The 25634-nt window shown below is 53.5% G+C and overlaps 2 protein-coding genes across 2 annotated transcripts; both read right to left on the bottom strand.

Moving 5' to 3' along the window:
- Positions 1 to 385: 385 nt before the first annotated feature.
- LOC150063759 (zinc finger protein 212-like) lies at positions 386 to 11473 on the bottom strand. The gene is made up of 5 exons (XM_090333504.1): positions 11299 to 11473; positions 8247 to 8600; positions 7738 to 7858; positions 4318 to 4416; positions 386 to 3507 (listed from the first exon to the last, which is right to left on the bottom strand). Exons 1-5 carry the CDS (start codon positions 11320 to 11322, stop codon positions 2417 to 2419), a joined length of 1689 nt encoding a protein of 562 aa, XP_090189630.1. The 5' UTR covers positions 11323 to 11473; the 3' UTR covers positions 386 to 2416.
- A 1921-nt stretch (positions 11474 to 13394) lies between these two features.
- Znf783 (zinc finger protein 783) lies at positions 13395 to 22909 on the bottom strand. The gene is made up of 7 exons (XM_090333497.1): positions 22860 to 22909; positions 19716 to 20114; positions 19499 to 19625; positions 19159 to 19404; positions 16432 to 16557; positions 15144 to 15245; positions 13395 to 14496 (listed from the first exon to the last, which is right to left on the bottom strand). Exons 1-7 carry the CDS (start codon positions 22881 to 22883, stop codon positions 13664 to 13666), a joined length of 1857 nt encoding a protein of 618 aa, XP_090189623.1. The 5' UTR covers positions 22884 to 22909; the 3' UTR covers positions 13395 to 13663.
- Positions 22910 to 25634: the final 2725 nt, after the last annotated feature.

The following is a 25634-nucleotide window of genomic DNA, read 5'->3' as shown; positions in this document are numbered from 1 at the left end:
ATCTAAGCTGCATCAGTGATGTGTGCTGTTCCCAGAACTCCAGGGGAGCGGGGTGGGAGGGAATCGTTGAGCCCAGGAATTTCAGGCCAGCCTGGGCAACATAGTGGGGTCAGGGGAGAGGAAAGTAATCCTAACTACCATGCAGGCTGAGATCTGAGGATCTCAGTTCAAAGCCAGCCCAGGCACTAAATACCATGATACTCTTATCTCCAGTCAACCACTATAAAAATGGGAGGGGTGCTGTGGCTCAAGTGGCAGAGCTCTAGCATTGAGGAAAGCCCAAGGACAGTGCTCAGGCCCTGAGTTCAAGCCCAAGGACTGGCAAAAGAAAAAAAAAGAAACACTGGTGAAACTGACATCATCCCATCAACAACTGGGCAAGGCACCACTTATTAAAATGTTTTTATTCAGTCCATACACACAAGGTGACTTCTCAAGGTTGGTCACAGTGAGAGACGAAGGCCGCTGTCCTCTATGCACCAAAGCCTGACCCCATGCCCAGCCAGACCCCACCTTCCTTTGGGACCCTGCCCTGGGCTTCAAGCCATGCAGTACATCTTTAAAAAAAGTTAACTGTAAAGCAAACTGAGCTGAAAATAATTCAGAATCCAGAATCAGCGGGCACTGTGGCTCACGCCTGTAATCCCACTCAGAAGGCTGAGATCTGAGGACGCGGTTCAAGGTCAGCCTGGGCACTAAAGACAGTGTGACTCTTATCTCCAGTTAATCACCATAAACCAGAAGTGGCACTGTGGCTCCAAGGGTAGGGTGGTAGCCTTAGCTGAGGAGCTCAGGGACAGCACCCAGGCCCAGAGTTCAAATCCCACAATGGACCAAAAGAACAAAACGAAACAATAGAATCCAGAGTCAAATGTAGTCATGGCTTCAAAACAAGAGCAATCTCCAAGGCGACCACAGGAGGAGGGAGTTTACAATTCTTCACACGCATTTTCTTATTTACAGAAGTTTCGAGTTGTGGCAAATTACGGATTTCAATAAAACCAACAGACATGGAAGCCGGGTGGCACTGAGGAGCCATCTCACGTGCCCTGAGCACAGCCCAGCTCCCCTCATCTGCACCTGTGCCCCGTGAGGGCACAGGAGGAAACGGGAGGTCCAGAGCCAGGCACTCCAGCAAGCCCCTGGGAACACACAGGCACACACTCCAGGTACCAGAGTGAGACAGGAGACTTCCCTGAAATCCTAGGGGATCTTATCTGGTAGATAAGAAGGAGCTCAGGTTTATCAAAATAGTAGGGTTTCAATTGACCAGCCCAGTTGTTCTGGATCAACAGCTTAAACTACTGAGATGGTGACAGGGGCCACCAAGTATCCCAGGGGACTCAACTGCTGGCACACAACACCCACACTTCCTTCCCCTCCATATTTGGTGTTCCCGTGCCCCTGGCCCATGTTTCCGAGTGCCCCCAGGAGAAAGGAGATAGCCACTCTCAACCCAGATAGAAGCAGGCTTTGGTTTTGTTTTCACTTCCATGAGCAGTATAGGGTGAGGCATTGGGTGGACCTTTTGCCTGCCTACCCCAACCACAGCTAGAAGGCAAGTGTTACACTCACAAGATGGTGGCTCATAGGGAAAAGGTGGCTAGTGCTTCTCGTGCTGGGCCAGTCAGTCAGGCTCTCTAGAACGATGTGCCCACAAAACTGCCTTCCCCAGCTCCTGATGAATGGGAAGGGGGGATCAGGGAGAGTTCCCATGAATCTTGTCACAACTCACCAAGGCTGTGCCTAATGGGTGCATGGACTTGGCTATTACCGAGAGGCACAATGTGAGTCCACGTCAGAAGCTATGCATTTGGCATGCTGGAAGCACACGCATGGCTAGAGGGGAGCAAGCCTACTCTCAACCCACTGAATTGTCTAATAAAATCAACTCCCAGCTGGGTGCTGGTGGCTCATGCCTATAATCCTAGCTATTCAGGAGGCTGAGATCTGATGATGGACGTTCAAAGTCAACCTGGACAGGAAAGTCTGTGAGACTTATCTCCAATTAGCCATCGGGAAACAGGAAGTGGTGCTGTGGCTCAACATAGCAGAGCACTAGCCTTGAGCAAAAGAGCACAGGGCCACTGCCCAGGTCCTGAGTTCAAGCTCCACAACTGCAAAAAAGAAAGACGAAAAAAAACAAAAAACTCCAGACACTTGAGGAGGTGTCTCTTGATGAACAGAGGCGAAATCCAGTCCCCCTGGATTCTTCCCCTCCCTCCAGTGTGCCTGGGTCCGGCCTGCAGAGCCTCCATGCGGCAAGAAGGCCCTAGGCATGTTGTCCTTGAGAACAGCCCTCCCCTCGGAAGCCTAGAGGACCCTGCCGGGCCCCCTGACCTTCCTTAAGTAGTGGCTGCAGGAGAGGCGGCCTCCATTCAAGCGGAACCAACTCCCCTAGCGCGTTCTGCAGGTGCTAGCCCGCGTTCTCCATCTTCACCCGAGAAAGGAAACTGTGCAGAGACCGCCCGGGTCCTTGCTGGTCCTGGCCGCCGGGCTGCCCGCCACCCGGAGGTGCTCGGTGGTCCTGTGTCCCCGTCCCCGCGGCCCGGGGTGTGGCGGGCGGTTCGCTGGGGGGCCTTCCCCAGGCCGTGGCGGCTTCTGGAAGGAGGCCTGTGGCCTCGTGGCTGGGAGCGCCCTTCTCGCAAGCCACGTAAGTGGCGGCCGCCCGGCTGGCATGGCTGCCTTGATGGCGCACGAGCCAGGAGCGGCAGGTGAAGCTCTTGCCGCACTGGCCGCAGGCGAAGCGCTTCTCCTGCGAGTGGCCCCGCAGGTGCCGCAGGAAGCTGGGCTTGTGCGCAAAGCAGGCGCCGCACTGCGCGCACTGGAAGGCGCGCTCGCCCGCGTGCACGCTCTGGTGCACCGTCAGGTTGGCCAGGCGCGTGAAGCGCTTGTCACACTGCGCGCACGGGAAGGGCTTCTCCCCGGTGTGCGTGCGCCGGTGCTCCACCAGCGTGGACAGGCGGCCGAAGCGCCGGCCGCACTGCGCGCACGGGAAGGGCCGCTCGCCCGTGTGCGTGCGCCGGTGCTCCAGCAGTGTGGACAGGCGGCCGAAGCGCTTCCCGCACTCGGCGCACTCGTAGGGCTTCTCCCCCGTGTGCGTGCGGTAGTGCGTGGTGAGCGTGGACTGGTGGACGAAGCTCTTGCCGCACTGGGTGCAGGTGTAGGCCCGTGGCGCCTTGCGCGCGCGCAGCTCGCCGGCCACGTCCGGGGGATGCTGGGCGCAAGCCGGGCGCTCGTGCTGCCCACCCAGCTCCCTGCTGCCCAGGTTCGGACCGCTCTCAGAGCAGGGCGGGCACCGTTCCGTGCCCTCAGTGACTGGCACGGCCTGGATCTGGGTGCCTGGAGGGAAGGAGGCCATCTCCTTCTCCCTGGGGCTGGGAAATGGATCTCTAAAGGCGCTTCCTTCCAAATCCTCCTTGTCCAGTCCCCCTTCCGCTGCCCAGGCGGGCTCCAGCCCCTGGGTCTCTCCCTCCAGGCTCTTCTCTTTGCTGCCCAGCCACGTCTCTGCTTGGAAGGGGACACATCCAGGGAGTCATCTGTCACAGGCTGTCACTGCGTTCCTGGTATCCGCAGCCGGCCTTGGAGCTCATCACTAAGAGGCCACGCTGATGCTGCCAAGGTCTTGTCCTATGCTAGTCTATGTAATGCCATCCAAACACGCTGCTACACCAGCTGTGTGCCTCCTGCCCCCCCCTCCTCTGACCTCCTCTCTGCCTCTCATACACACATGCTCCAAAGTCTCCCTCTGGCCCCAATTCCCCTTGAGCCTGTTCCCCTCAAGACCCGCAGGCTGATGCTTCTTCACACATCCCCCCCCCACACACACACACCTGTCCATGACACGCATAGCTTACCTCCAGGTCTTCTCCCTATCTACACGGAAAGCACACATGCTTTTTTCTAGGACCCATCCATAACTTCCATCAGCTTCTCTGGCCATAGACTTAGATCTTTCCTCTTCTAATGTTGCAGTGTTGCCTGTGCTGTCTTAACTATAAACTCCTTATGAGGGTAGGAGAAGAGACCGGTGCCCTATGCACGGATGAGGCCCGAAGCACTAGCACCGAGCTGGCTGAAGTTTCTCGCAGCCAGAAAACAGTATCAAGGATAAGAAGAGAATAATCTCATGCAGCTGTATAGGAAGGCACCCTGCCCCATAGAGAACAAATGCAACAGGTCACCAGCTTGCTGCTTCTCCCTCCAGGAAACTCATACAGGAGAAAGGCTTGCTGAGGGTCTCAGACCCCAGGAGGGGAGGTAGGATGGCTTGTGTTCCTAAAACCCAGGATTGCAGCCCTGTCCGTTAAGGCTTACCTGAGCTCAGAGGGGTAGTTGCCATGGCCTGCAGTTCCCTCCCACATGTCTCTTGCTCTTGCTTGATCCAGGGCAGCACTGCAGCAGGGGGTCCAATTTCTAAGGAGAAGACAAGGAAGCCATTAGGGCATCAGCCAGTCACAAAGCATTCCTGGCAGAGCCATGGTCCCACAAAGGCAGAGCAGACCCTATGTGGAACCTGGCCCCCAGAACAAGACCAGGGTTCCAGACCACCCAGCCAGCAGATGACCGACGGTAAATGTAGACAGCTGCATGCCTGACGATTTACCTACTCACTCTGCATCTGAGCTTCTCCATCCATAACATGAGGAAACAAAAGGGTTACAATAAAATTAAATGTGTTTCTTGACCTAGAACAAAATGTGTTATCTATAGAGAATAGTATTTCTTTCCTCTTCTGCTTCTCCCTTCACGGTTCTGACCTGGGAGTAAAGGAACCTAGGCCTGGAGCACCCTCCGGACAAGACCCTCCATTATGCTACAGCTTTCTTGTTTGTTTGATTTGATTCAGCAGCCTGTGTAACACTGGACCCTGGGATAGAAGTAACCTCACCCATCTGAGCCAGGAGTGGTCACTTTGGCTTAAGTAGTAGAGTCCCAGCCTTGAGCAAAAGAAGCTCAGGGACAGTGCCCAGGTCCTGAGTTCAAGTCCCAGGACTGGTTTAAAAAAAAGTGTGTGTGTGTGTGTGTGTGTGTGTGTGTGTGTCTAATATTTCCAGGTGTTGGGGGATTTGGGTCAAAGGAAGAACACTTGCTTTAGCAAGTGTAAGGCCCTGAATTCAGTTCTCACCACCATACAAGATAGATAGGTGCATGAACAGAGTGACAGATGGATGGACAGAGAGATAGGTAGGTAGATAGATAGATACACACACTCCTACAGTAAAAAAAATAATTTCAAAGGGAAGTGGCATTGTGGCTCAAGTGGTAGGGCAGTAGCCTTGAGCTGAAGAGTTCAGGGACAATGAACAAACACCCAAGCCCAGAGTTCAAGTCCCACGACTGACAAAAAAAAAATATATATATATATATATACATACATACATATATATGCACATATACACACATATGTATTTGCACATATATATGTTATATATATACACACACATATATATATATACATACACACACACACACACACACACACACACACACACTTTCAAAGGTTTAGCCACTGGGTAGTGTCATGGCAGGCGAACCTTCTGATAAATGTGCGGAGAGTACAATGCTCAGACCTACTGACTGAGGATCCCTGTCCATGCCTTTCCCAGACTTCTGGCAGTAGCCACTCCATTCGGGAAACTACTAGTAAGTAAATAAAGCAGGTTTGTATACACACGTACACACACACACACACACACACACACACACACACAATCTGGCCTGCTGATTTGTAGTGGAATGTGCAGGCAGCTCCTCCCAGCCAAGGCAGAAGGAACGACCCAGAGTGCAGGCACCCACAACCCCCAAATCCTCTGAGGATGTCCCACCCCAGGTATGACCCAGTCCCAAAAGAGTGCTGTGGGCACCCGAGGGGTGCACTGGCCCAGCCATTCTGCATCAGCCTGGAAGCAGTGCAACCTCCAAACACACACAAACTCCACTTCCAGTTCTTCAGTGGTTAAATAGATATAATCTCACAGAGTCGGGCGCAGGGGCTCACACCTGAAATCCTAGCTACTCAGGAGGCTGAGATCTGAGGATCGTGGTTCAAAGTCAGCCAGGGCACTAAAGTACATGACTCTTATCTTCCATTAACCACGAGAAAATGAGAAGTGGTGCTGTGGCTCAAGGAGTAGGGTGGTAGCCTTGAGCTGAAGAGCTCAGGGACAGTGCCCAGGCCCAGAGTTCAAGCCCCACAACTGGGGGGAAAACAAGTCTCACAGGGCTGGGAATGTGGCTTAGTGGTAGTGCGCTTGGCTAGCATGCATGAAACCTTGGGTTCAATTCCTCAGTACCAAATACACCAAAAAAGCCAGAAGTGATGACTGGCAAAGAAAAGAGTCTCACAGATTTTCTTGCCTAGGCTGGCTTTGAATTACAATCCTCGGATCTCTGTCTCCTGAGTAGCTAGGACCATAGGTGTATGCCACTGGCACCAGCTCTGGCTGGGTACTTTTTAACATCATGACCAGTTATATAAAATTGCCAATATGAGCAGATAGGCTGAGGCAGCTCATAAGAAGCATTGTAGTCTATCCTGTCATGTCAAATGACTTTCAAGGTCTTACCCAGCCCGTGGACCAGATGTTCCCCAACACTGGCGGATGACATGCAGGACAGGTCTGTTCAGGCGGTCAGTTGGCTGTAATGTTCAGCAGCATACCTCCCCTACCTCTGTCCTTGTGTCTCCAGGCAGGATTCCTGACACCAGGTGACCTACCAGGTGAAGCTTGGGAGGTCCAGGCCCACAGGCACAGAGGACTGAGCATGCCCAGTCCTTTTGCCCCAGGCAGGTCAAGGTTAGCTATCTCATCTTCCCTCTCCACTCAGGCTCTCTGGCTGGGTGGTGACATGGTCTGTGGGAGGAAGTAACGGGGCTGTCCTCTGCAGGCCTAGAGCAGGACCTACTCATCTTCCCTGCCAATCATGCAGTGTGTGGCAAAGGGTAGACGACAGCTAGTGGAGTGAGGGAGACCTCTCCCCTGCCAAGCCAACACTGTTGGGAGACAAGGATAGGAAGAAGGACATCTGTCCTGCCACCTGCATAAACAGAAGTACAAAGTCACTTAGTCCACCACTGCATGTGACATGGAGGGAAACTAAGGCCTATGAGAGGAGTCAGTTGTATATGGTACTCAGCTCTTAGACCTTTTGCTACCCCTCTCTCTTCACACTCACTGCTACCCCAAAGCTGAACAGCCTCCCTCACCCCACACCTCTTCTTCAAGAAGAATCTTCCTGCTAGGAGAAGAAAGTGGAGCATCTAAGCCTCACCAGAGGCCCTCCCTTCCCCCAACAAGGTGAAAGAGCAGTCAAACAGCCAACTGGTCAACCTGCCCAGAGCACACAAGATGACCAGGGTGTCCCTAGGTTTCATCAAGTCTCACACATACCTGCACACAGTTGCAGGAAAGACCTAATGTCTAGAGATTAATACATGCTCACATTCAGCAGAAGTTGTTTGAGAATCCCTAGGACACACAGTAGAGACACTGGGGGTCCCAAGGTGAAAGTATAAAATAGGGAGGGCCTGTGCCTGAGAAGTAACTAAGAATGGCTTATCCATGGGGCCCTGGATATGCCATTTAACCTTTCTGCATTTGTTATATAAGACCTAAAAATGGTCTAACTGTCTGAAGGCAGAAGATCAATCTCAACATGGTTGTAGCTTTCTGATCCAAGTCGCAACAAAGTGAATAAAAGGATGAAACCAAGTCACTAGAGCTAGCCTCTTACCCAAAGATCCCAGCATGTCCTGCCTCCCCTTTGGGTACTTGCAGAGTTCCTTCTGCCAGTCTTCTAGACCGCCTTCCTGCTCAGAGAAGCACCCAGCCATGTCTTCAGTAGTCACAGGGACCTGGAAGTACAACAGGGCCCCAGCACCCTCAGTGAGTCACTACAACTTCAGAGAACAGCCAGAACCTCTCCCAAACCAGAGGGGACCTCTGGCTCAACATCTGGGCACATGACAGCTCCTGTCTACCACATGTGCATCAAATTACAGGCCACAGCCAATGGCTGGGGATCATTCTGGAACAAGATATAGAACAGTTGCTATACAACCATTTCCTTCCCAACAACCCCTCTCTACTAGCCAAAGCCTACCCTTTTCCAGACACAATGTCCTCCTGACATTTCTAAAGCCCCGTCAAGTCCACTGGTGACTAAGTCCAAGATACCAGGCTTCAACAGCCAAGGAGCCTCCCACCACTCTTCTTGAGAGGGTCTTAGAGTCAATTCAATACCCTGGGGGCCTCGCCTTTGCTGCCCGGAGGCAGCCGCTGGATCCAGAGGTTCCTGTTTCTCAGCAGGTTCTCCAGGTTCTCCAGGCGCCGCTGCAGCAGCCCGTACTCCTGCAGCAGGGTCCCCAGCACGGCCCACTTGCTCTCCAGATGGTTACCAAGCTCCACAGCTGTCTTCTCACAGTCGGCTAGCTTCTTCTCTGCTGCCCCTGTTCGTACTTCCAGGCTTTGAAGGTGGACAGCCTGAGACTCCATCTTCTTCTCCACTGCCTGAACAGTAGCTAAGATGGCCAAAAGGGAGATCTCTGCAGACTGGATCTGGGCCTCCCGTTGAAGGTCAGTCCCCATGTGCCATTCCTGCAATCAGACACCAGAAGACAAGTCATCCCAGGACAGGGCCCAGAGCCATTCCCAGACACAGGAAGTCAGGGCTCCCCTAGGACAAGGGAGCCTTCTTTCAGGTATCAGATCCTTCCCTGATCAGGTTCCAAATGGACTCTACCTAATGGACAAAGACACTAGACCCCATGAATCCTTCAGAGAAAAAAAAAATCTATAGGCCTGATCCAACAGAAAATGAAAATGCAAGTACAGACTCAAATAACTGTTCTTCTACTTGGATATTTAACAAATTACCTTTTCTTCCTCTGGGAACATAGTTCAGCAGCAGCCAGGAAGTGACAAACCTCAGTCCAGAAAGTGTCCAGGGATTTAGTCCATACTTGGTCTTCCTTAGAGCCCTAACTCCCATAAAGGTCTAGAGATGGATGAAACTCTGTGGTCCTGGTCTTGGTCTCTAAGGTTTTTTTCCTGGTGTATGAATTCCTCACCTACCTGTTACCCAGGGGCCTCATTAAACAGCCCACAAGGAAATCACCACACAGGGAAGTCAGGCCTTAGCTACCAAGAAGCAGAGGCCAGAGACAGATAGTTAGCACCCCAGAGTAGGCAGAATTGGGAAATATTCCAAAGAAGACCTTGCCAACTGGAGGTGGACATTGTATACATGGTATATTACTAGAAATGGTAAAAATGGAGAGTCCACCAGGTATCAGTAGCTCATGTCTGTAATCCTAGCTACTAGGGAGGCTGAGGTCTGGGGATTACAGTTCAAAGCATACTTATGCAGAAATGTCTGTGAGTTTATCTCCAATCAACTACCAAAAAAAAAAAAGCTGAAGTAGAGCTGTGGCTCAAGTGGTAGAGTGCTAGCTTTGAGCAAAAGAAGCTTAGAGGCAGCATTGCCCAGGTCGAGTGTAAGCCTCAGGATAAGAAAAAAACAAAAAAACAACAACAATAAAAACCCACCTCTGCCTAAGAAGCCTCAGTAGAAAGCACTGAGATATAATGGGGTACTTCCATTTCATTTTCTACCAGACACTAACTCCATAACCTCACCACCTATCAATGAATCCTGTACAATTTGACAAACTTTCACTATACCTCATGGCTTTCCTACTTTCTAAGGTACAGAAAAGCTACACACACACACACACACTACAACAACCTTGTATTTTTTTCCCCTACTTTTCATGAGATGAGGGGAAGAGATAGTCTATGGACCAATGTTCATAGACCAAAGACTGTGATCATCTAACTTGATGCAACTGAGTTTCTCCGTGACTTCTAAATCAGGCAGTAGTGGCTCATGCGTATAATCCTATCTACTCAGGAGGTTCAGATCTAAGGTTTGCAATTTGAAGCCAGTCCAGGCAGTTTGAAGCCAGTCCAGGCAGGAACATTGGTGAGACTTTTTTTTTTGCCAGTCCTGGCTTGAACTCATGGCCTGAGCACTGTCCTTAGGCTTTCTCAAGGCTACAGCTCTACCACTTGAGCCACAGAACCACTTCCAGCTTTTTTTTTTTTTTCTATGTATATGGTACCGAGGAATCAAACCTGGGTGTTCATGCATGCTAGGCAAGCACTCTACCACTAGGCTAAACCCCAGGCCCCTGGTGAAACTCTTTATCTCTACTCAGAAAAAGCTAGAAGTGGTGTTGTGGCTCAAATGTTAAAGTGCTAGCCTTGAACACAGAGGCTCAGAAATAGCACCCAGGCCCTGAGTTCAAGCCCCAGGACCTCCCACACACTCCCTGGCCCCCCTCAAAAAAACTTCTCTCAAAAAAGGACCCAGCCAAGCTCCTATCATATGTCATATATTATGTACTAGTCAGCTGACAGCTGTCCCTTCCTCCTGTTGGGGTTAAATAGCTCTATTCACGAGTCTGGCTTGTGACCCACACAACGAGGAGCTGCTGAATGGAGATAAAATACAGTCTTCACAGATAAGAGGCAAACATCTTCATGTCCTTGCAATAAATCTGGCATTCAAGAATGTCTGTAAAACCACTGCAAAAAGTGGGCAACGGTGGATCGTGCTTATAATAACAGTTACTCCAGAGACTCAAATCTGAAGACGGAGAGTCAAGGCTGGCCCAGATAGGAAAGTCTGTAAGACTCAGACCTCCAATTAACAGCCAAAAAGCTCCAAGTGGAGCTGTGACTCAAGTGGCAGAATGATAGCCCTGAGCAAAAAAAGCACAGGGACAGCGCGAGGCCCTGCATTTCAGCCTCAGTACCGACAACCAGTGAAAACCAATAAAGCCCCAGCCAAGCTACAGCGGGCAGGAGATGCCCTCTGCCTTCAGACACAGAAATCTCCAGAGTTCAGCCGTGCCTGTCGGGGACTCTTCAGGTCGGACCTGAAGTCCTCTGAAATGCAGGTCCTTCTGGGGGCGGGCGGAAGGACTTGCTGGGGAACCCTGGAAAACGGGGTGGGGTGGGGGAGGGAGGGATGGATGGATGGATGGATGGATGGATGGAATCCCTCCTGAATGCCATCCCAGCTCAGAGCTGGGAAACCGCGGAGCCAGGCGGGCAGGACGGGAGGGAGGGACCACGGCCCACCGGGCTCCTGCCTGAGCGGGGGAAGGATGGAAAGGACCGAGGCACGCTCGTCACCGGCGGCGGGGTCCCCTCCCCAGGGCAGGGGGCGGCAGGAGGCGGCAGGGGGGCGCAGGAACCTGGCCCACGTCCCTGCAAAGGGCCCGCTTACCGGAACCGCAGCCGCCTCGGCCATGGCTCTGAGCTGTCTGCCCCGGTCCGCTCTCCACGCAGGCGGCCTCTCCTCCCAGCGCCGCCCTCTGGACGACGCCGCACAGAGGTGCGAGGAGCCGCCGCAGCAGGAGCTCCGAGGAGCCGCAGAGCCGGGGTGACGGACCTGCTCCTCAGGCCCCCCCAGGCCGCACAGGGCTCGGCCCCCCAGAGCCAGCTCCCTATTGGCCGACCTAGAAGCCCCGCCCACCCCGCGCAGCATCAGACCCCGTGGCCCAGGGCTAGCTCCCTATTGGCTACTCCTGGAGGCCCCGCCCCCAAGGCGTGAACCCAGGCTTCTGGGTGCCCAGCAGGTGAGCAGGCTCTGTAAGGCCTGGGGAGGAGGCTGACTCTTGCCTAGCAACTCCTAGTCGCAGCCAGCTGAGTGTCAGGTACCAGCCACTCCCACTCAGTAACCAGGCCATCTGCATGCACTTCTGCCAACATGTTTATTGAGCACCAATTAGACAGTCAACTTCAGTCCTTAAAGACCCAGTCATTTTTGTTTTACAAACGAGGAAGCCAGGCCCAGAGCCAGGACTGTCTAGGTTCCAATCTCTAGACAGCACAGCATCCTGGGCTTGAAAATGCATCCCACTGAAAACCAGAAGATACTCAACAGGCCTACCCCAGAGCTGAGCACACTGCACGATCTGAAAAACAAAAGCAGGAAAAGCCTTGTGCTTTTGAGTATTTGTATTTACAGAGAGCCTTACCATTAGAGAAGCAGGCCAAGGAAATGGGCAGAATTCATACCTGGAAGCACTCCTCAAACACCTGAGAGGTTAAGCACCGAGAGGCTCCATTCGTGCCTCATTCCACCAGCACTTGCTGACAGCTCAGACCTCTGGGGCCCCAGAAACGATTCATGGGAGCAAATGAGCAGGACCCTCAGCACAGATGAGCCATCCCTTATCCAAGGGATGTTGACAATGTTACCATCAGACCCTCAAGTCTATTCAGGACTTGGGAGATTGGCCAATGTCAAAAGGGCAACAGGAAGTGACACAGGCTCAGGAACCCAGACACCCTGGTGCAGGCCTGAATGCTGCTGGTCTCATAATGCAAACTATCAGAAAAGCTGGAAGATACACCTCAGCTTCTTATGACGAAGAGGCACAAGAAATCAGCCATCCTCAACAGTTCTCCATGAGGTTGACCCTAGCCTGAATTTACTCAATCTGAACTTGTTCTTTGGTGAAAAAGCCCATGGGGTACCAGCCAGTGAGAAAGTCTTAACTCACTGAACCGGGCAGAACCTCCACCCTAGAAGAGAAAGGTCCTTTGTGGGGGATTGTCTGGGGAAAACGGGGTAAGAAATCACTGTGAAGCAAAAATGAGGCCCTGAGCCTGAATGGGGGACAAAAGCCAAGCTTCTCCTCTGCCAGGGCCTCATCATTTGGCACAGACAACTCTGCAGTGGGATGTTCCAGACCTCCAAGCCTATGAGGCACAGCCTGAATCTATTACTATGACTAAACACACGTAGAGGCCCAGAGCCCAAGTGAGCTATCAGCCCCTCCCAATCAAGGTTTTAATCTTAGGGTCTATCCAGGTTTTTTTCTGTCTTCCCCTCAAAGCATCTCTGGGAGTCCATTCAATGAGTCACTCAATCCCAAAGAAGCTGAGACCCAAAGGGAGGGTCACCCACTCCCCAGGGAACTGAGGGCTGAGGTACACAATGGGTGAATGACCCCTGGCAGAGGAACTAGGAAGATCTGGGCTAGCCAGGCCTGGGAAACACCAAGAGACTGCTTCCAGCACAGCTGCTAAGGCCACACTTGCTGATAGCCCAGAGCAGGTCCAGCCTGAGCTCCTCTCTGACCCCACCTGTTCCACACGAAGTTCTTGGTCCCCAATGCAAATACAAGCAATACTTTTAAGTGTGAGAAAAGCTCCGTATTGCTAAGACTCAACGTGAGCCTTTCCTCAAGTGTCTGTCCTCACTGTTGTTTCTCACCTAGACTACAGACAGACCTCCAGAGAGCCAGAGGCAGTGCTGGGGCCTGTGGCACCCCATCCTGGAAGGGCCCCAATCTGGTCCCCAGACTGTGGTATCAGCCAAGACTCCACTGAAAACTGGTGTCCCCTAAGCATTAAAGAATTTTTACAAGCCAGGAACGTAGGAAAGGAATGAGTGACAAACGGAACCAGAAAAGGGAGGCACCTTGTCATGCACACATGGTCACCAAGAGTTGCCCACTTCAGTGAAGAAAGTGTCTCTGGAACCATCCTGGAACCTGCATCGGGAACAAAGAAAGCCCCGGGACACACAGCACAGGTCCTGCCCGGTCCGGGGGGAGGTGGACCGCAGGGCTCCTGCCTGGTCAGCCCTCTTCCCCGTAGCTGGGCCCACGCAGTGGCGGGCTGCCCCGGCGGGAGGGCACCGGGAAGTGCAGGCCCACCTGGCCTCGAGTGTGGGTCTGCATGTGGACAGCCAGGTGGTGGTTGCGGTTGAAGGCCCGGCCACACTGGGCGCACTGGTAGGGCCGCTCGCCGGTGTGGATGCGCTGGTGGCGGAAGAGGTCCGAGGGCCGGCGGAAGGCCTTGCCGCAGTAGGGGCAGGCGGGCCAGCCCTGGCTGTTGCCGGTGTGCAGGCGCTGGTGCAGCAGCAGGCTCTTCCGCTGCTGGAAGAAGCGCAGGCACTCGCTGCAGTGGTACACCTTGGTGGCCGTGGGCCTGCGCCCCAGGAAGGCCCGGCCAGCCAGGGGCCGGCGGCTGGCAGGCTCCTCGGGCAGCCAGCCGATGACAGGGCCGGGCACCACCACCTCCCCGGGCTCCAGGGTGGAGGGGTCCTGCGCCCAGCTGGAGGAGGCGCCGTCCCACGCCTCCCGGGGCTCCTCCTCCACGTGGGTCCGCTGGTGGATGGTCAGGTTGATCTTCAGGCGGAAGCTCTGGCCGCAGTCCGGACACGGGAAAGCCCGCTCCTGCCGTCGGGGGAGGACCCGGGGCAACTCCCCAGCAGCCCCGGCCGCCTGGGGCTCCCCCACCCGCACCCTGGTCACCCCCTGGGCATGGTGCCGCCGCCGCGGGCCTCTACTTCTGTTTCGAGCTCCTTTGGGGATTCGACACGGAATCGCGCTCGCAGACCCCAGGAATTGCTGCTCGGGCACCAGCTCATCCTCAGACTGGGCTTCTGTCTTGACCGTCACGGCACCACCTGGCAGAGGAATCCACGTCGGCTCCCCGTGGACCACGGACTCCCCTGGCACCCCTCCGGGCGCCCACAGAGCAGGGCCCGGGTCCACGCAGGCACGCCCAAGGCCAGGAAGCCCACCCTCCCGTCACCAGCCTTGCTTGCCACCTTAGCTTATTCCCAGAGGCTAAGCCAGGAAGTCCATAGGAGGAAGAGCCAGCGGCAGGGCCAGAGGCCTGCAGGGTCAGGGAGACAGAGGGAAGCAGAGTTGGAAGGGAGGCATGCGGAGCAGAGTCCCAAACCAATCCAGATGTGGCAGCACAGCTGGAAGGATGCCAGAAACGACACCGGCAGACAACGATTGGTAGTTAAGAGGCCTCTGTGGCCGGGAGGAAGGGGGGAGGGGCATCCACACTCCAAATGCCTGAATGCACACTACACACTTCAACTCGGGCCAAGTGCAAGACAGAGGCAGTGAGCCCTAGCCAGCTCACAGCCTGTGACGCTGGAAGCAGGTCACAAGAATGGCCTTTCTGTCAACGAGCATCTTTCCAGCAGGGCCAGAGCACCATGAAGACCAGGGCCATGGGGGCACCTGGCCCTTATTCCCACCTCCCACAAACCCCTCCACAAGTCGCACCCCAGACCTCCTCCTCAATGGCTTCACTCACCAGGCCCCACTCCAGGCAGGGCAACTCTGGGAAGGCAAATTGGTGAGTCTTCCTGGGAAGATTCTGCCTCTTGCTTAATTGAAGACAGAATGCTGGAGCTTGCTGAAAAATGAGAGAAAGAGAGAGAGAGAGAGACCCCCTGAGAGCCCTTCCCTACTGGGCAGGCCCACTCTCATGCCCAGCAGGCCTGGATGTGCCCAAGGGCCTGCCTGAAGAGGAGCCCCCATGCTTCCATGCAGATGACTCCTAAGGTGGCAAGAGTTTGCAAGGTCACACCCCCAATCTCCCTGCAGGCCCAGGCTCCCCACCGTGCCTCTCCATCTGATAGACCTCCATAGCAGGTCTGCTATGGGCTGCAACACTGACTCCACTTTGAGAAGGTCCCACCTTTCCAGCTCCATGAGCAGAGCCCAGGCTTACCCAGGGGGTTATGAAGGAGGAGCTCAGGGAAGGGAGAGGCTGCCCCTCACACCCTTGGATGACATGTTCCCAGGGAATAAGGTAAGACCACTGGGAAGAAGGCAATATCGACTGGAAGTCAGGCTGGCAGCAAGAACAGGCACAGAAAAAGGTGGATAAGCCCAGCGAACTGAGATAGAAACAAGGCTCTGGGGGTCTATAGCCAAATTTCATGTTCAGTGTCCTCTGTGTTTCAGCTTTAGAGGAAGACAGGCAGAAACAAGATAGGCAGAAACAAGACAGGGAGAGGGAACTTTAAAGTTAGGGTTCCCAGAAGGTCTCTCAAAAGAACACTGGGAAACTGTCCCCCCCCACCCCGACCAGCAGCCCCAGCACCATGCCACGTTGTGACCACTATAAGAAATCCAAGGGCCAGGAGAGTGGCCTAGTGGTAGAGTGCTTGCTTAGCATGCAAGAAGCCCCCGGAGGTTCAATTCCTTGGCACCATATATATAGAAAATGCTGGAAGTGGTGCTGTAGAACTCTTTAGCCTTGAGAAAGCTCAAGGACAGTACTTAGGCCCTGAGTTCAAGTTCAAGCCAAAGCCTGGAAAGAAAAAAAAAGGAAAGAAAAGAAAAAAGAAATGCCAGGCCTGTGTCCTGCTCTTGCTCCAGCCAGGCAGGGGTGCCCAGACCCTCACAGCTTTATTGTTTTCTTGCACCTTCCTTGAGGCCGATCACAGGATCCCTTTTCCCAGGAGCCTGGACCCTGTCAAGCTCAACCCAATCGCATCCCCAGCCCCTATTCTCCCCTGACTACTAACATGGCTTCTTGGTGTCATGGTCGGTTGCTATTTATGCTACTGTCCCGGCTGGCTGTCCTCACTCACCAGTGCCAGGCCCAGGTGGGGGCCCTCTTTCTTCCTCATCTTGCTGCTGCTCAGGAATCTGATTTCCTGGCTCCTCTTGGGCGGGGCCCACAGGGTGAGGGGCCTGCTCTGGCTGTGGAGGTAGGCCTGGGGAATGCAAATCGATGGACACTGAGCTCGATACCGAGGCTGCCCACCCTGGTGGCTGGACCATGGGGAGTAACTACTCAAGAGTCCCTGGGATATCAGACCAAGGACAAGGTATGATGAGGCAATGACTTTGTCAGGCAGCAACCAGGATTCCCACTGAAACCTCCATGTCTGGGAAAAGCATTCTGCACAGCCTGGTATGTCCTTGAGAGGAGAGGACCCCATGAGGCGGAATAGGGCGGGAAGGGGTAGGGCAGCAGAGTCTCGATCTGGCTATTTAAGGCAAGGAAAAGAAACATATCATTCAGCCAGTGGGGTGACTGCTGCACTGCGCAACAACCCAGTTGATACCATGTACAAACTTTAAATGATGAGGCCCCCAAATATGCCTTCCCTCCACAAGCAAAGGAACTCATAAGAAGGTTTGTTTCTTTAAGGAAGGAACTTGGGAAGAGAAAGAATTATCAGCAAAAGCTTAATGGCAAAAGAGCTGAAGGGATCTATCATGTGACAGGAAATGGGCCAAAGGTCCACAGCCCTGGTCTCCAAGCACTAAGAACGGTTTGAAAACAATGAGCAAAAATGTTCCTACAGGGACCCCTGAATCACTGAAGAAAGTATTCTACCGACACAAGAGTTTGAATTGTCTACACTGGCTTCTCCTGAACTGCAGGGTCCACAGAATGAGGATGCAGCGGACACTCAGCACTGTCAACTCTGCTTAGAATGGCATTTCTCTCCCAGGGGACTGGTGACACATGCTGGTATGTTAGAAAAGGTGAGTATGAGTGCCCAGGCTGGACCTGGACCTGCCAGTGTCCCTGCCCATTCCCCTTCTGTACAGGGGAGGCACGTGGGGTGGGCAACGGTGGACAGTGACAGTGCTGTTCCACATGTGTCATCTACAGAAACGACGCCAGACCCTAAAGATGTCACTTCCAGAATAAACTTAAAGACAGCACAAGCTCAGCCTACATCTTCTTTAGAAGATGGTCTTGTCTTTCTCTCCTTCCTAGAACAAATAAACACAGCATTCATCTTACTAAACTCTCCAAACACCACAAGATGGTGACCCTGAGCACAACGAAACCCTGAGAAGGAAAAAAAAATTACATCAAACTATGAACCCTTCACCATTCAAGAGCCAAGGATCAAAACCAATTGTTTAACAGTGGAAGGAAAAACCGAGGTCTGGCATGGCTGGATATGGGGGACAGTGACAGAACAGCATGAGCAGCGGGCAGTGCCCCAGGGCCAAAGTTGAGTCAAAGTAACGTGGCCAGCTGTGGCCTCCCCAGGCTGGGCCAGCAGAAGGGATCCTCCCACAGACATGCTTCAGTCACCGGAGGGCCACTCCACTTGGATGCCAGTGGGTAGGGAGAGAGGAGGGAGACCTTTTTACACTTCGGTTTATAGAAACCAAATACAGCATGTAGACTCTGAGCTATTAGAATTAGCAAATATCTGCCAGGTGTGGGGGTTATAGAATAGCAAACAGCAATGCCCTGTGGTTACTTTTAGAAAAGGGGACAAAACACAAATGTAGCAAAATCTGGATGGTTAAGTCTTGATGATAATCACTGGGTGGTTCATTTTTGTGCAACTCCTATTTTTTTTGGAGGGTAGGGGGCTTGAACTCAGGGCCTGGGCACTCTCCCTGAGCTTCTTTTACTTAAGGCTAGTACTCTACCACTTGAGCCACAGCACCACTTCTGGCTTTTTCTGCATATGTGGCGCTGAGGAATATGAACTCAGGGCTTGATGCATGCTAAGGAAGCACTCTACCACTAAGCCACATTCCCAGCCACCTTATTTATTTTTTATGCTAGTCCTAGGTCTTGAACTCAAGGCCTGGGGCCTATCCCTAAACTTTTTTTGCCCAAGGATTGTACTCTACTGCTTGAGCCACACCTCCACTTCTGGCATTTTAGAGGTTCACTGGAAAGAGTGTCTGTCATAAGCTTTTCTGCTTCAGCTGGCTCTTTTTTGGTTGCTGGTGGTGGGGGGGCTTTAACTCTGGGCCTGTGTACTGTCCCTGAGCTCTTTAACTCAAGGCTACCACTCTACCCCTTGAGCCACAGCAGCACTTCCAGTTTTCTGATGGTTAATTAGAGATAAGAGTCTCAAGGACTTTCCTGTTGGGGCTGGCTTTGAACCTCAGATCTCAGCCTCTCAAGCAGCTAGGATTTTAGGTGTGAGCTCTAGCTGGCTTTGAATTGTGATCCTCAGCCCTCAGCCTCCTGAGTAACTCGTATTCTAAAGGAGTCACTGACACCTGGCTTCTACCTACTTTACGTTGAAAGTTATTTTACTCTAAGCCGCCATCTTACACTACCATGGCAAGAACAGGCCCCAGTCCTGGCACCCTCCAGGAACCCAGTCTTTGGAAGCTCACCCATGCGGTGGTGATCCCCCTAAAGGTCCCACACAGTGACAGTGGTGCTGATGTGCTGACACCATTACCGACAATCCACTCACCATCTCCAGGGTCTATACCTGGGCCCTCAGGCCCTCATAACCTACCCATGCCAGCTGGACAAAAGCAGAAACCATCAGCCAAAAAAAAAAAAAAAAAAAAAAAAAGCCCTCTCCCTGTACCTGCTGTGGCGGCCATAGGCGGTGAATGCTCTGGATTAGGGACGTCAGCTCTCTTCTCACCTCTCAGATGGTGCAGGATACCCAGGGAGATGGGGCTCCCATTGGGCCCACAGTCACCCGTGCCTGACTTCTTTGGGCAGGAGGACTCCTCCTCACTCCCCTTTTCCTGGCCCCACCAGTCGTCAGGATAAGGCTCCTCTCCCTTTTCTATCCTGGTGAGGATGTCAGGTTTGGAGATGGCATAATCTGCACACAGGACAGGGAGGGAAAACGGAAAGCGCTGGGTCCCAGATGTTCCACGCAGAGACTGCAGAGGCCAACTGCGTGAAGGCAGCCTTACCCAGGGACACCAGCGTCTCATAGTTGCCCCGCATCACGTGCTTGTAGAGCTCCTTCTGCCAGTCCTCCAGCTTGGCCCACTCCCACTCAGAGAAATACACAGCCACATCATCAAAGGTCAGGGGCACCTGGAGAGAACCACAAGGGTCACCACGCTCACCCACACGCTTACAGGCACAGGCCCTTGAGCTCCCCACTTCAGGGTACCCAAAGGCTACCTTGGGGGCCTCGCCCTTGGTGCCCGGGGGCAGCCGCAGGATCCAGAAGTTCCTGTTTCTCAGCAGGTTCTCCACGTTCTCCAGGCGCCGCTGCAGCAGCCCGTACTCCTGCAGCAGGGTCCCCAGCACGGCCCACTTGCCCTCCAGCTGGTTTCCAAACTCCACGGCGGTCTTCTCGCAGTCAGCCAGCTTCTTCTCTGCTGTCCCCGTGCGTCCCTCCACAGTCAGCAAGCGAGTGAGGCAGGAGTCCACCTTCTTCTCCAAGGCCTGAATGGCGGCGACCACAGTCCACAGGGTGATCTCCGTGGAGTAGAGGTATGAGCTCTGCTCTGTGGCTGGCTGGGGTGAAGGCGGGCTGGGAGGCCCCTCCTCACTCACAGGCTCATCTCTCCCAGGAACCTGCTCCCCAAGGGGAAAAAAATGACCAATTCTACTTCAGGACCAGACATGCTATTCGCCATAATGAGGCAGGAGTACAGGAGTTCAAGACCAAAGGACAGGCTGGGAACAAGGCTTAGTAGAGTGCTTGCCTAGCATGCATGAAGCCTTGGGTCTGATTCCTCAATGCCACATAAATAGAGAAAGCTGGAAGTAGCAAGTGTAGCTCAAGGGGTAGAGTGCTAGCCTTGAGCAAAAGAAGCTCAGGGACAGTGCCCAGGCCCTGAATTCAGGCCTCAGGACTGCTCCCCCCCAAAAAAAAGACCAAAAGACATGGAGAATTGGGGGCTAGTTGGATCTGCATAATGAGACCTTGTCTAGAAAAAACTCCAATGCAAACAAGAATGTCTGCTGTTCACGTGCAATCCTCCTAGGAACAGAGCAGTGGGCTGAGGGGATGGAGACAGTCAGGAGGCCAGTGTGAGCCCTATGTGACAGGGCACGGACTATAATGACCACAGCCATGGGCTGAAGGTTTGCATCTTCCTCAAATCTGCATGTGACGGTATTTAGAGATGGGGCCTTTAAGAGGTAATATGGTCAGGAAGGTAAAATAGGAGAACCATGCTCCAGCCAACACAATCTCCCATGGTTCCTGCCTCTGGCTACCCCAGTTTGGTGAAGAGTATCTTACAGCTGGTGCAGCCGTTTATTCAACCATTAAGCAATATGCTTATTCAGCAAAAATTATTGAACACCTATCTTGTAAAGGGACAACAGAGATGTTTTGAAAAGTTGATGTGATCCTTCTCTAGAAGAAAAATTTGGGAGCTGAGAGTGTGGTCAAGTGTAGAGTGCTTGCCTGGCATGCACGAAGCCCTGGGTTCGATTCCTCCATACCACATACACAGAAAAAGCCTGAAGTGATGCTGTGGTAGAATGCTAGCCTTGAGAAAGCCCAAGGGTAGTTCCCAGACCTTGAGTTCAAGCTCTAGTACTGGCAAAAAAAAAAAAAAGTAAAGAAAGAAAGAAAATGGAAGGAAGGAAGGAAGGAAGGAAGGAAGGAAGAGAGGGAAGAATTCTGTTTAGAAATGAGTTTTGCCCTTCCTATCCAAAGGTTCTAGATTCAAATTTTGAGAAAAACATTGCACTTGACACCAGTGGCTCATGCTTGTAATAGTCACGACTCAGGAAGCTGAAATCTGAGGCCTGTAGTTTGAGTCAATTAACCAATATAACCACCAAAAAGCTGGAAGCAGCGCTGTGGCTCAAGTGGTAGAACACCACCTTGAATGGAAAAGCTCAAATAGCACTTAAGCCTAGTACAAAAATAAATGAATAAAAAATTCCAGAGGAGGGCCAGGAGCATGGCCTCGTGGTAGAGGCCCTAGGTTCGATTCCTCTGTACCACATACACAGGAAAAGCCGCAAGTGGGGCTGTGGCTCGAGTGGCACAGAGCAAAAAGTGGACAAGGACAGTGCCCAGGCCCTGAGTTCAAGCCCCATGACTGGGGGGAAAAAAAACTGGGGAGCACCTTTTATATTAAATGCAAACAGTAGGCCTTCCTGAGCCTCACCTAGGGAGGGCTGCAGTTATAATGATATTAACAAGAGTCAGGGGCAAATCAATCCTGTTGGGGGTTTCCTGGGATATCTGTGCGAGGGAAAGGGGTAGAAATGCGGGAAAGCATGTTCAGGAGGGTAGTGAAGACGAAGGCCTCCTGCAGTCGAGGTGACCTGTCATCTGGACAGATCCTAAAGGCCTGGTTCCAGTTCATCCACCTCCAGTACAGCCATAACTTGCGGAATCTCAGCTTTTTTTTTTTTTTCTCTCCCTTGCACTCAAGGAACCAAAATAAGATAGGCAGCAAACTAAGTGGAGGAAAGGGGTGGAAGTTCCCCCCAAAACGCAGCCAGGAAACAGACTTCGACCCTTTGCTGGAAGTCGACACCAATGGCTGACCTCCTGGCAAGTGTTTTCCTAGTGTATCATGATGACCCAAGAATTATTATTATTTTTTCCGGATTAGCCATTATCTAGCTAGCACGATAAAACCGCTAATAAAAATCTTACCAAAACAATTAAAAACAAAACCAAACCAAACCCCCAAGTCTCTGTCGTCAGCGGGTCAGCGGACGCTTCTGCCCTGGCCGGCCGCAGGCTCGTCCACCGAGGAGCGGCCTTGGGTCTCCGGGCAGCCTGCTCACCACTCCCCATCCCCGGGGCTTCCACTGGTGCATGGGCGGAGGCGCGCGCGCGGACGAGGACGCGGGGTGGGTGCGCGGGCCACGTCGACCCGGCCGCGGAAGGGGGGCCGCGGTGGCTGGGTGTTTGGGCCGCGGGGTGGTGTTTGAGCGGCACTGGGCTTGGCCGCTGGGCTTGGCCGCGGAGGGCCCGGCGGGCGGAGGGACCGGAGGCCGCGGAGGGCCCGGCGGGCGGAGGGACCGGAGGCCGCGGAGGGCCCGGCGGGCGGAGGGACCGGAGGCCGCGGAGGGCCCGGCGGGCGGAGGGACCGGAGGCCGCGGAGGGCCCGGCGGGAGGAGGGACCGGAGGCCGCGGAGGGCCCGGCGGGCGGAGGGACCGGAGGCCGCGGAGGGCCCGGCGGGCGGAGGGACCGGAGGCCGCGGAGGGCCCGGCGGGCGGAGGGCCGGAGGCCGCGGGGGGCGCTCCCGTGGCGGGGCGGGCGGGCCCACCCGCACCCCCTCGCGGACCCACGCGTCTGTGGCGGCCCTGCCCGCGCCGCGTCCACGAGCCGGGGCGCTTACCCGGGCGGACGACGCTTCGGCCATGGCTTCCGCGTCCTGGCTGGTCAGCGGTCCGGGCCGGCTGGTGCGGCTCGGCGGGCGGGGCGGCTCAGCGTCGGAACTCCTGTCGGGCGGCCGCGAGCGAGCGCAGTCCGGAGCCACGTGCCTCGCTGGCCCTTTACAAGGAGCTGCCCGAGCGGCCGCGCCCCGGGCCGCGCACAGCGCCCCCTGCAGCCCGTAGGACCGCACGCCGCCGCCCGGCGACGCCCGAGCCCGGGGGCCGGCGCGGGGCGAGGGGAAGGCGCCGGGAGGGAGGAAGCCGGGCAGGAGACCCCGGAGCCTGGGGAGCAGGAAGCGGGGCGCTGCCCGGGCCGCCCGTGTGCTCAGACAGCAGCACACGTCAGCCGGAGGAGGAGGCTGAGACCTGAGGATGGCGGTTCAAAGCCAGCCCGGGCACTGCTCCCGTGAACCTCTAGAAAACGGGCAGCGGGGCTTGGCTCAAGGGTAGGGCGGTAGGCTTGAGCTGAAGAGCTCAGGGACAGCGCCCAGGCCAAGTTCAAGCCCCAGGACCTCCCCCCCAAAAAAAGAAAAATGCATGTTGTGGTACAGGGAAAGTTACTAAAGAAGAAAATAACAAGGCTTCAGAACCTGCTTTTCGGTTTCCTGAACAAATGGAAAGAACTGAGTTTATTGGGGGTAACAGAGAAAAGCTGGGCGCGTTGGCTCCCGCAGTACCAGCCTGGGAGGAGGGCTTGAACTCAGGGCCTGGGCTCTATCTCTGTGCCTCTTTGTGCTCAAGGTGCCACTTCTGTTTTTTTTTTTTGTTTGTTTATATGGTACTGAAGAATTGAACCCGGGGCTTCATACATGCTAATGCATGCACTCCACCCACTAAGCCACATTCCCAGCCCTCCATGAGACCCCAATCAAACACCAGAAAACCGGGGGCCGGGGAGTGTGGCCTAGTGGTAGAGTGCTTACCTAGCATACATGAAGACCTAGGTTGGATTCCTCCGTACCACATACATAGAAATAAGCTGGAAGTGGTGCTGAGGCTCAAGTGGTAGAGCTCTAGCTTGAGAAAACCCAAGGACAGTGCTCAGGCCCTGAATTCAAGCCCCAGGACTGGCAAAAACAAAACAAAAATGCACCAGAAAACTAGAAGTGCAACTGTGGTCTGGGACAACCCTGGTTACAGAAAGTGAGGGGTAGGAGCAGTTACTGAGGAACTCGTGAGTATGCAGTTGGGTCTCAACCCTGGGAACTGCAAGGAGAGAGGACAAGAGTGGTGTCTGACATTGCTGTCCTATGTGTACATCTACGTTGGTCCCTCCTGTGCTTCTGACAGTCTACTTCAGGTCTTCTTCCCAGCACCTCTCAGTGCAGTCTGTGTGGGGCAGCATCATTCAGGGAATGCCTGTGTACAGGCACGTGGAGATCATCCCTCTCAGTTTAAGATGAAGCTTAACCCTACACTGGCAGCTCCAGGAAGTGCCAGGGCTGCTGGCAGAGACACCCCTGTAGGGGTGTATTCCTACCTTCAGAAGCAGAATCACCTGTGGTTAGGAGGGTCCTAAAGCAAGCTGAGGCCTCAGTGCTTCAGGGCTTATGTATACAAGGGTGCATCACCACAGGATTGTTTGAGAAATGTTTAATTTTTGGCCAGAACTAGGACTTGAACTCAGGAACATAGCACTCACTGTCTTTACTTGCTCATGATTTATACTATCTCTTCAGCCATGCTTTCAGCCCAACTTTTTACTAGATAGTTGGGCTTTTCTGGCCAGGTTGGCTTTGAACCATGATCCTCTAAGTTTCAAGCCACCTTAAGAGTTGTAATTACAGACATAAGCCACCAGTGCCTTGGTGCTCAAGATTGGTTTTTGGTTTTTTGGGGTTTTTTTGGTGGGCCGAGTGACTTGAACTCTGGGCCTGGGCATTGTCCTTGAGGTCTTCAGCTCAAGGCTACAGCTCTACCCCTTAAGCTACAGCACCATTTCCAGTTTCATGCTTGTTAACTGGAGATTAAGAGTCTCAGGACTTTCATTCCCAGGCTGGCTTTGAACTGTGATCCTCAGATCTCAGCCTCCTGAGTAGCTGGGATTACAGGTGTAAGCCACTGTGCCCAGCCCCCCACCCTTTTTTGGTGTCAGTCTTTGGGCTTGAATTCAGGGCCTGATTACTGTTTTCGGAGCTGTGTATTTTCCTCTCTCAAAAGTGCTTTATCACTTGAGCCACAGCTCTACTTTTTTTTTGTTGTTTTGGTTAATTTAGGATAAGAATATCATAGGCAGCTGGGTGTCAGTGGCTCCTGGCCCCAAGATTTTTTTTTTTTTTGCCAGTCCTGGGGCTTGAACTCAGAGCCTGGGCACTGTCCCTGAGCTGCTTTTGCTCAAAGCTGGGACTCTACTACTTAAGCCAACGTGACCACTCCTGGCTTTTTCTGTTTAGGTGGTACCAAGGAATTGAACCCAGGGATTCATGCATGCTAGGCAAGCATTCTACCACTAGGCCACATTCCCAGCCCTCCACAAGACTACATTTGATGTAAGGAAATTAAAACAGTACCTAGCATGGAAGTGCTCAATAAATGTTACCAACTGTCTCTGCCTCAATGGAAACTTCCTCGCTGCTTCATGGGAAGAGTTCACTTTGCTGGACAGCTAAGATTAAATTGTTATTTTGTCTTCCACGAAATGCACACAATGCAAGTCAGGAAACTAGCTATATTAAACCATTCCATAAGCGGAAGATGGAATAATTATGATGAAAGGACACAGCTTGGACACCTTCAGT

This window comes from Megascapheus bottae, chromosome 5 (genome assembly GCF_031878675.1).
Source record: "Megascapheus bottae isolate mThoBot1 chromosome 5, mThoBot2.hap1, whole genome shotgun sequence".
NCBI lineage: Eukaryota > Metazoa > Chordata > Mammalia > Rodentia > Geomyidae > Megascapheus > Megascapheus bottae.
The sequence above is the reverse complement of the archived record's forward strand: the minus strand, read 5'-3'. Positions and strand labels throughout refer to the sequence as shown.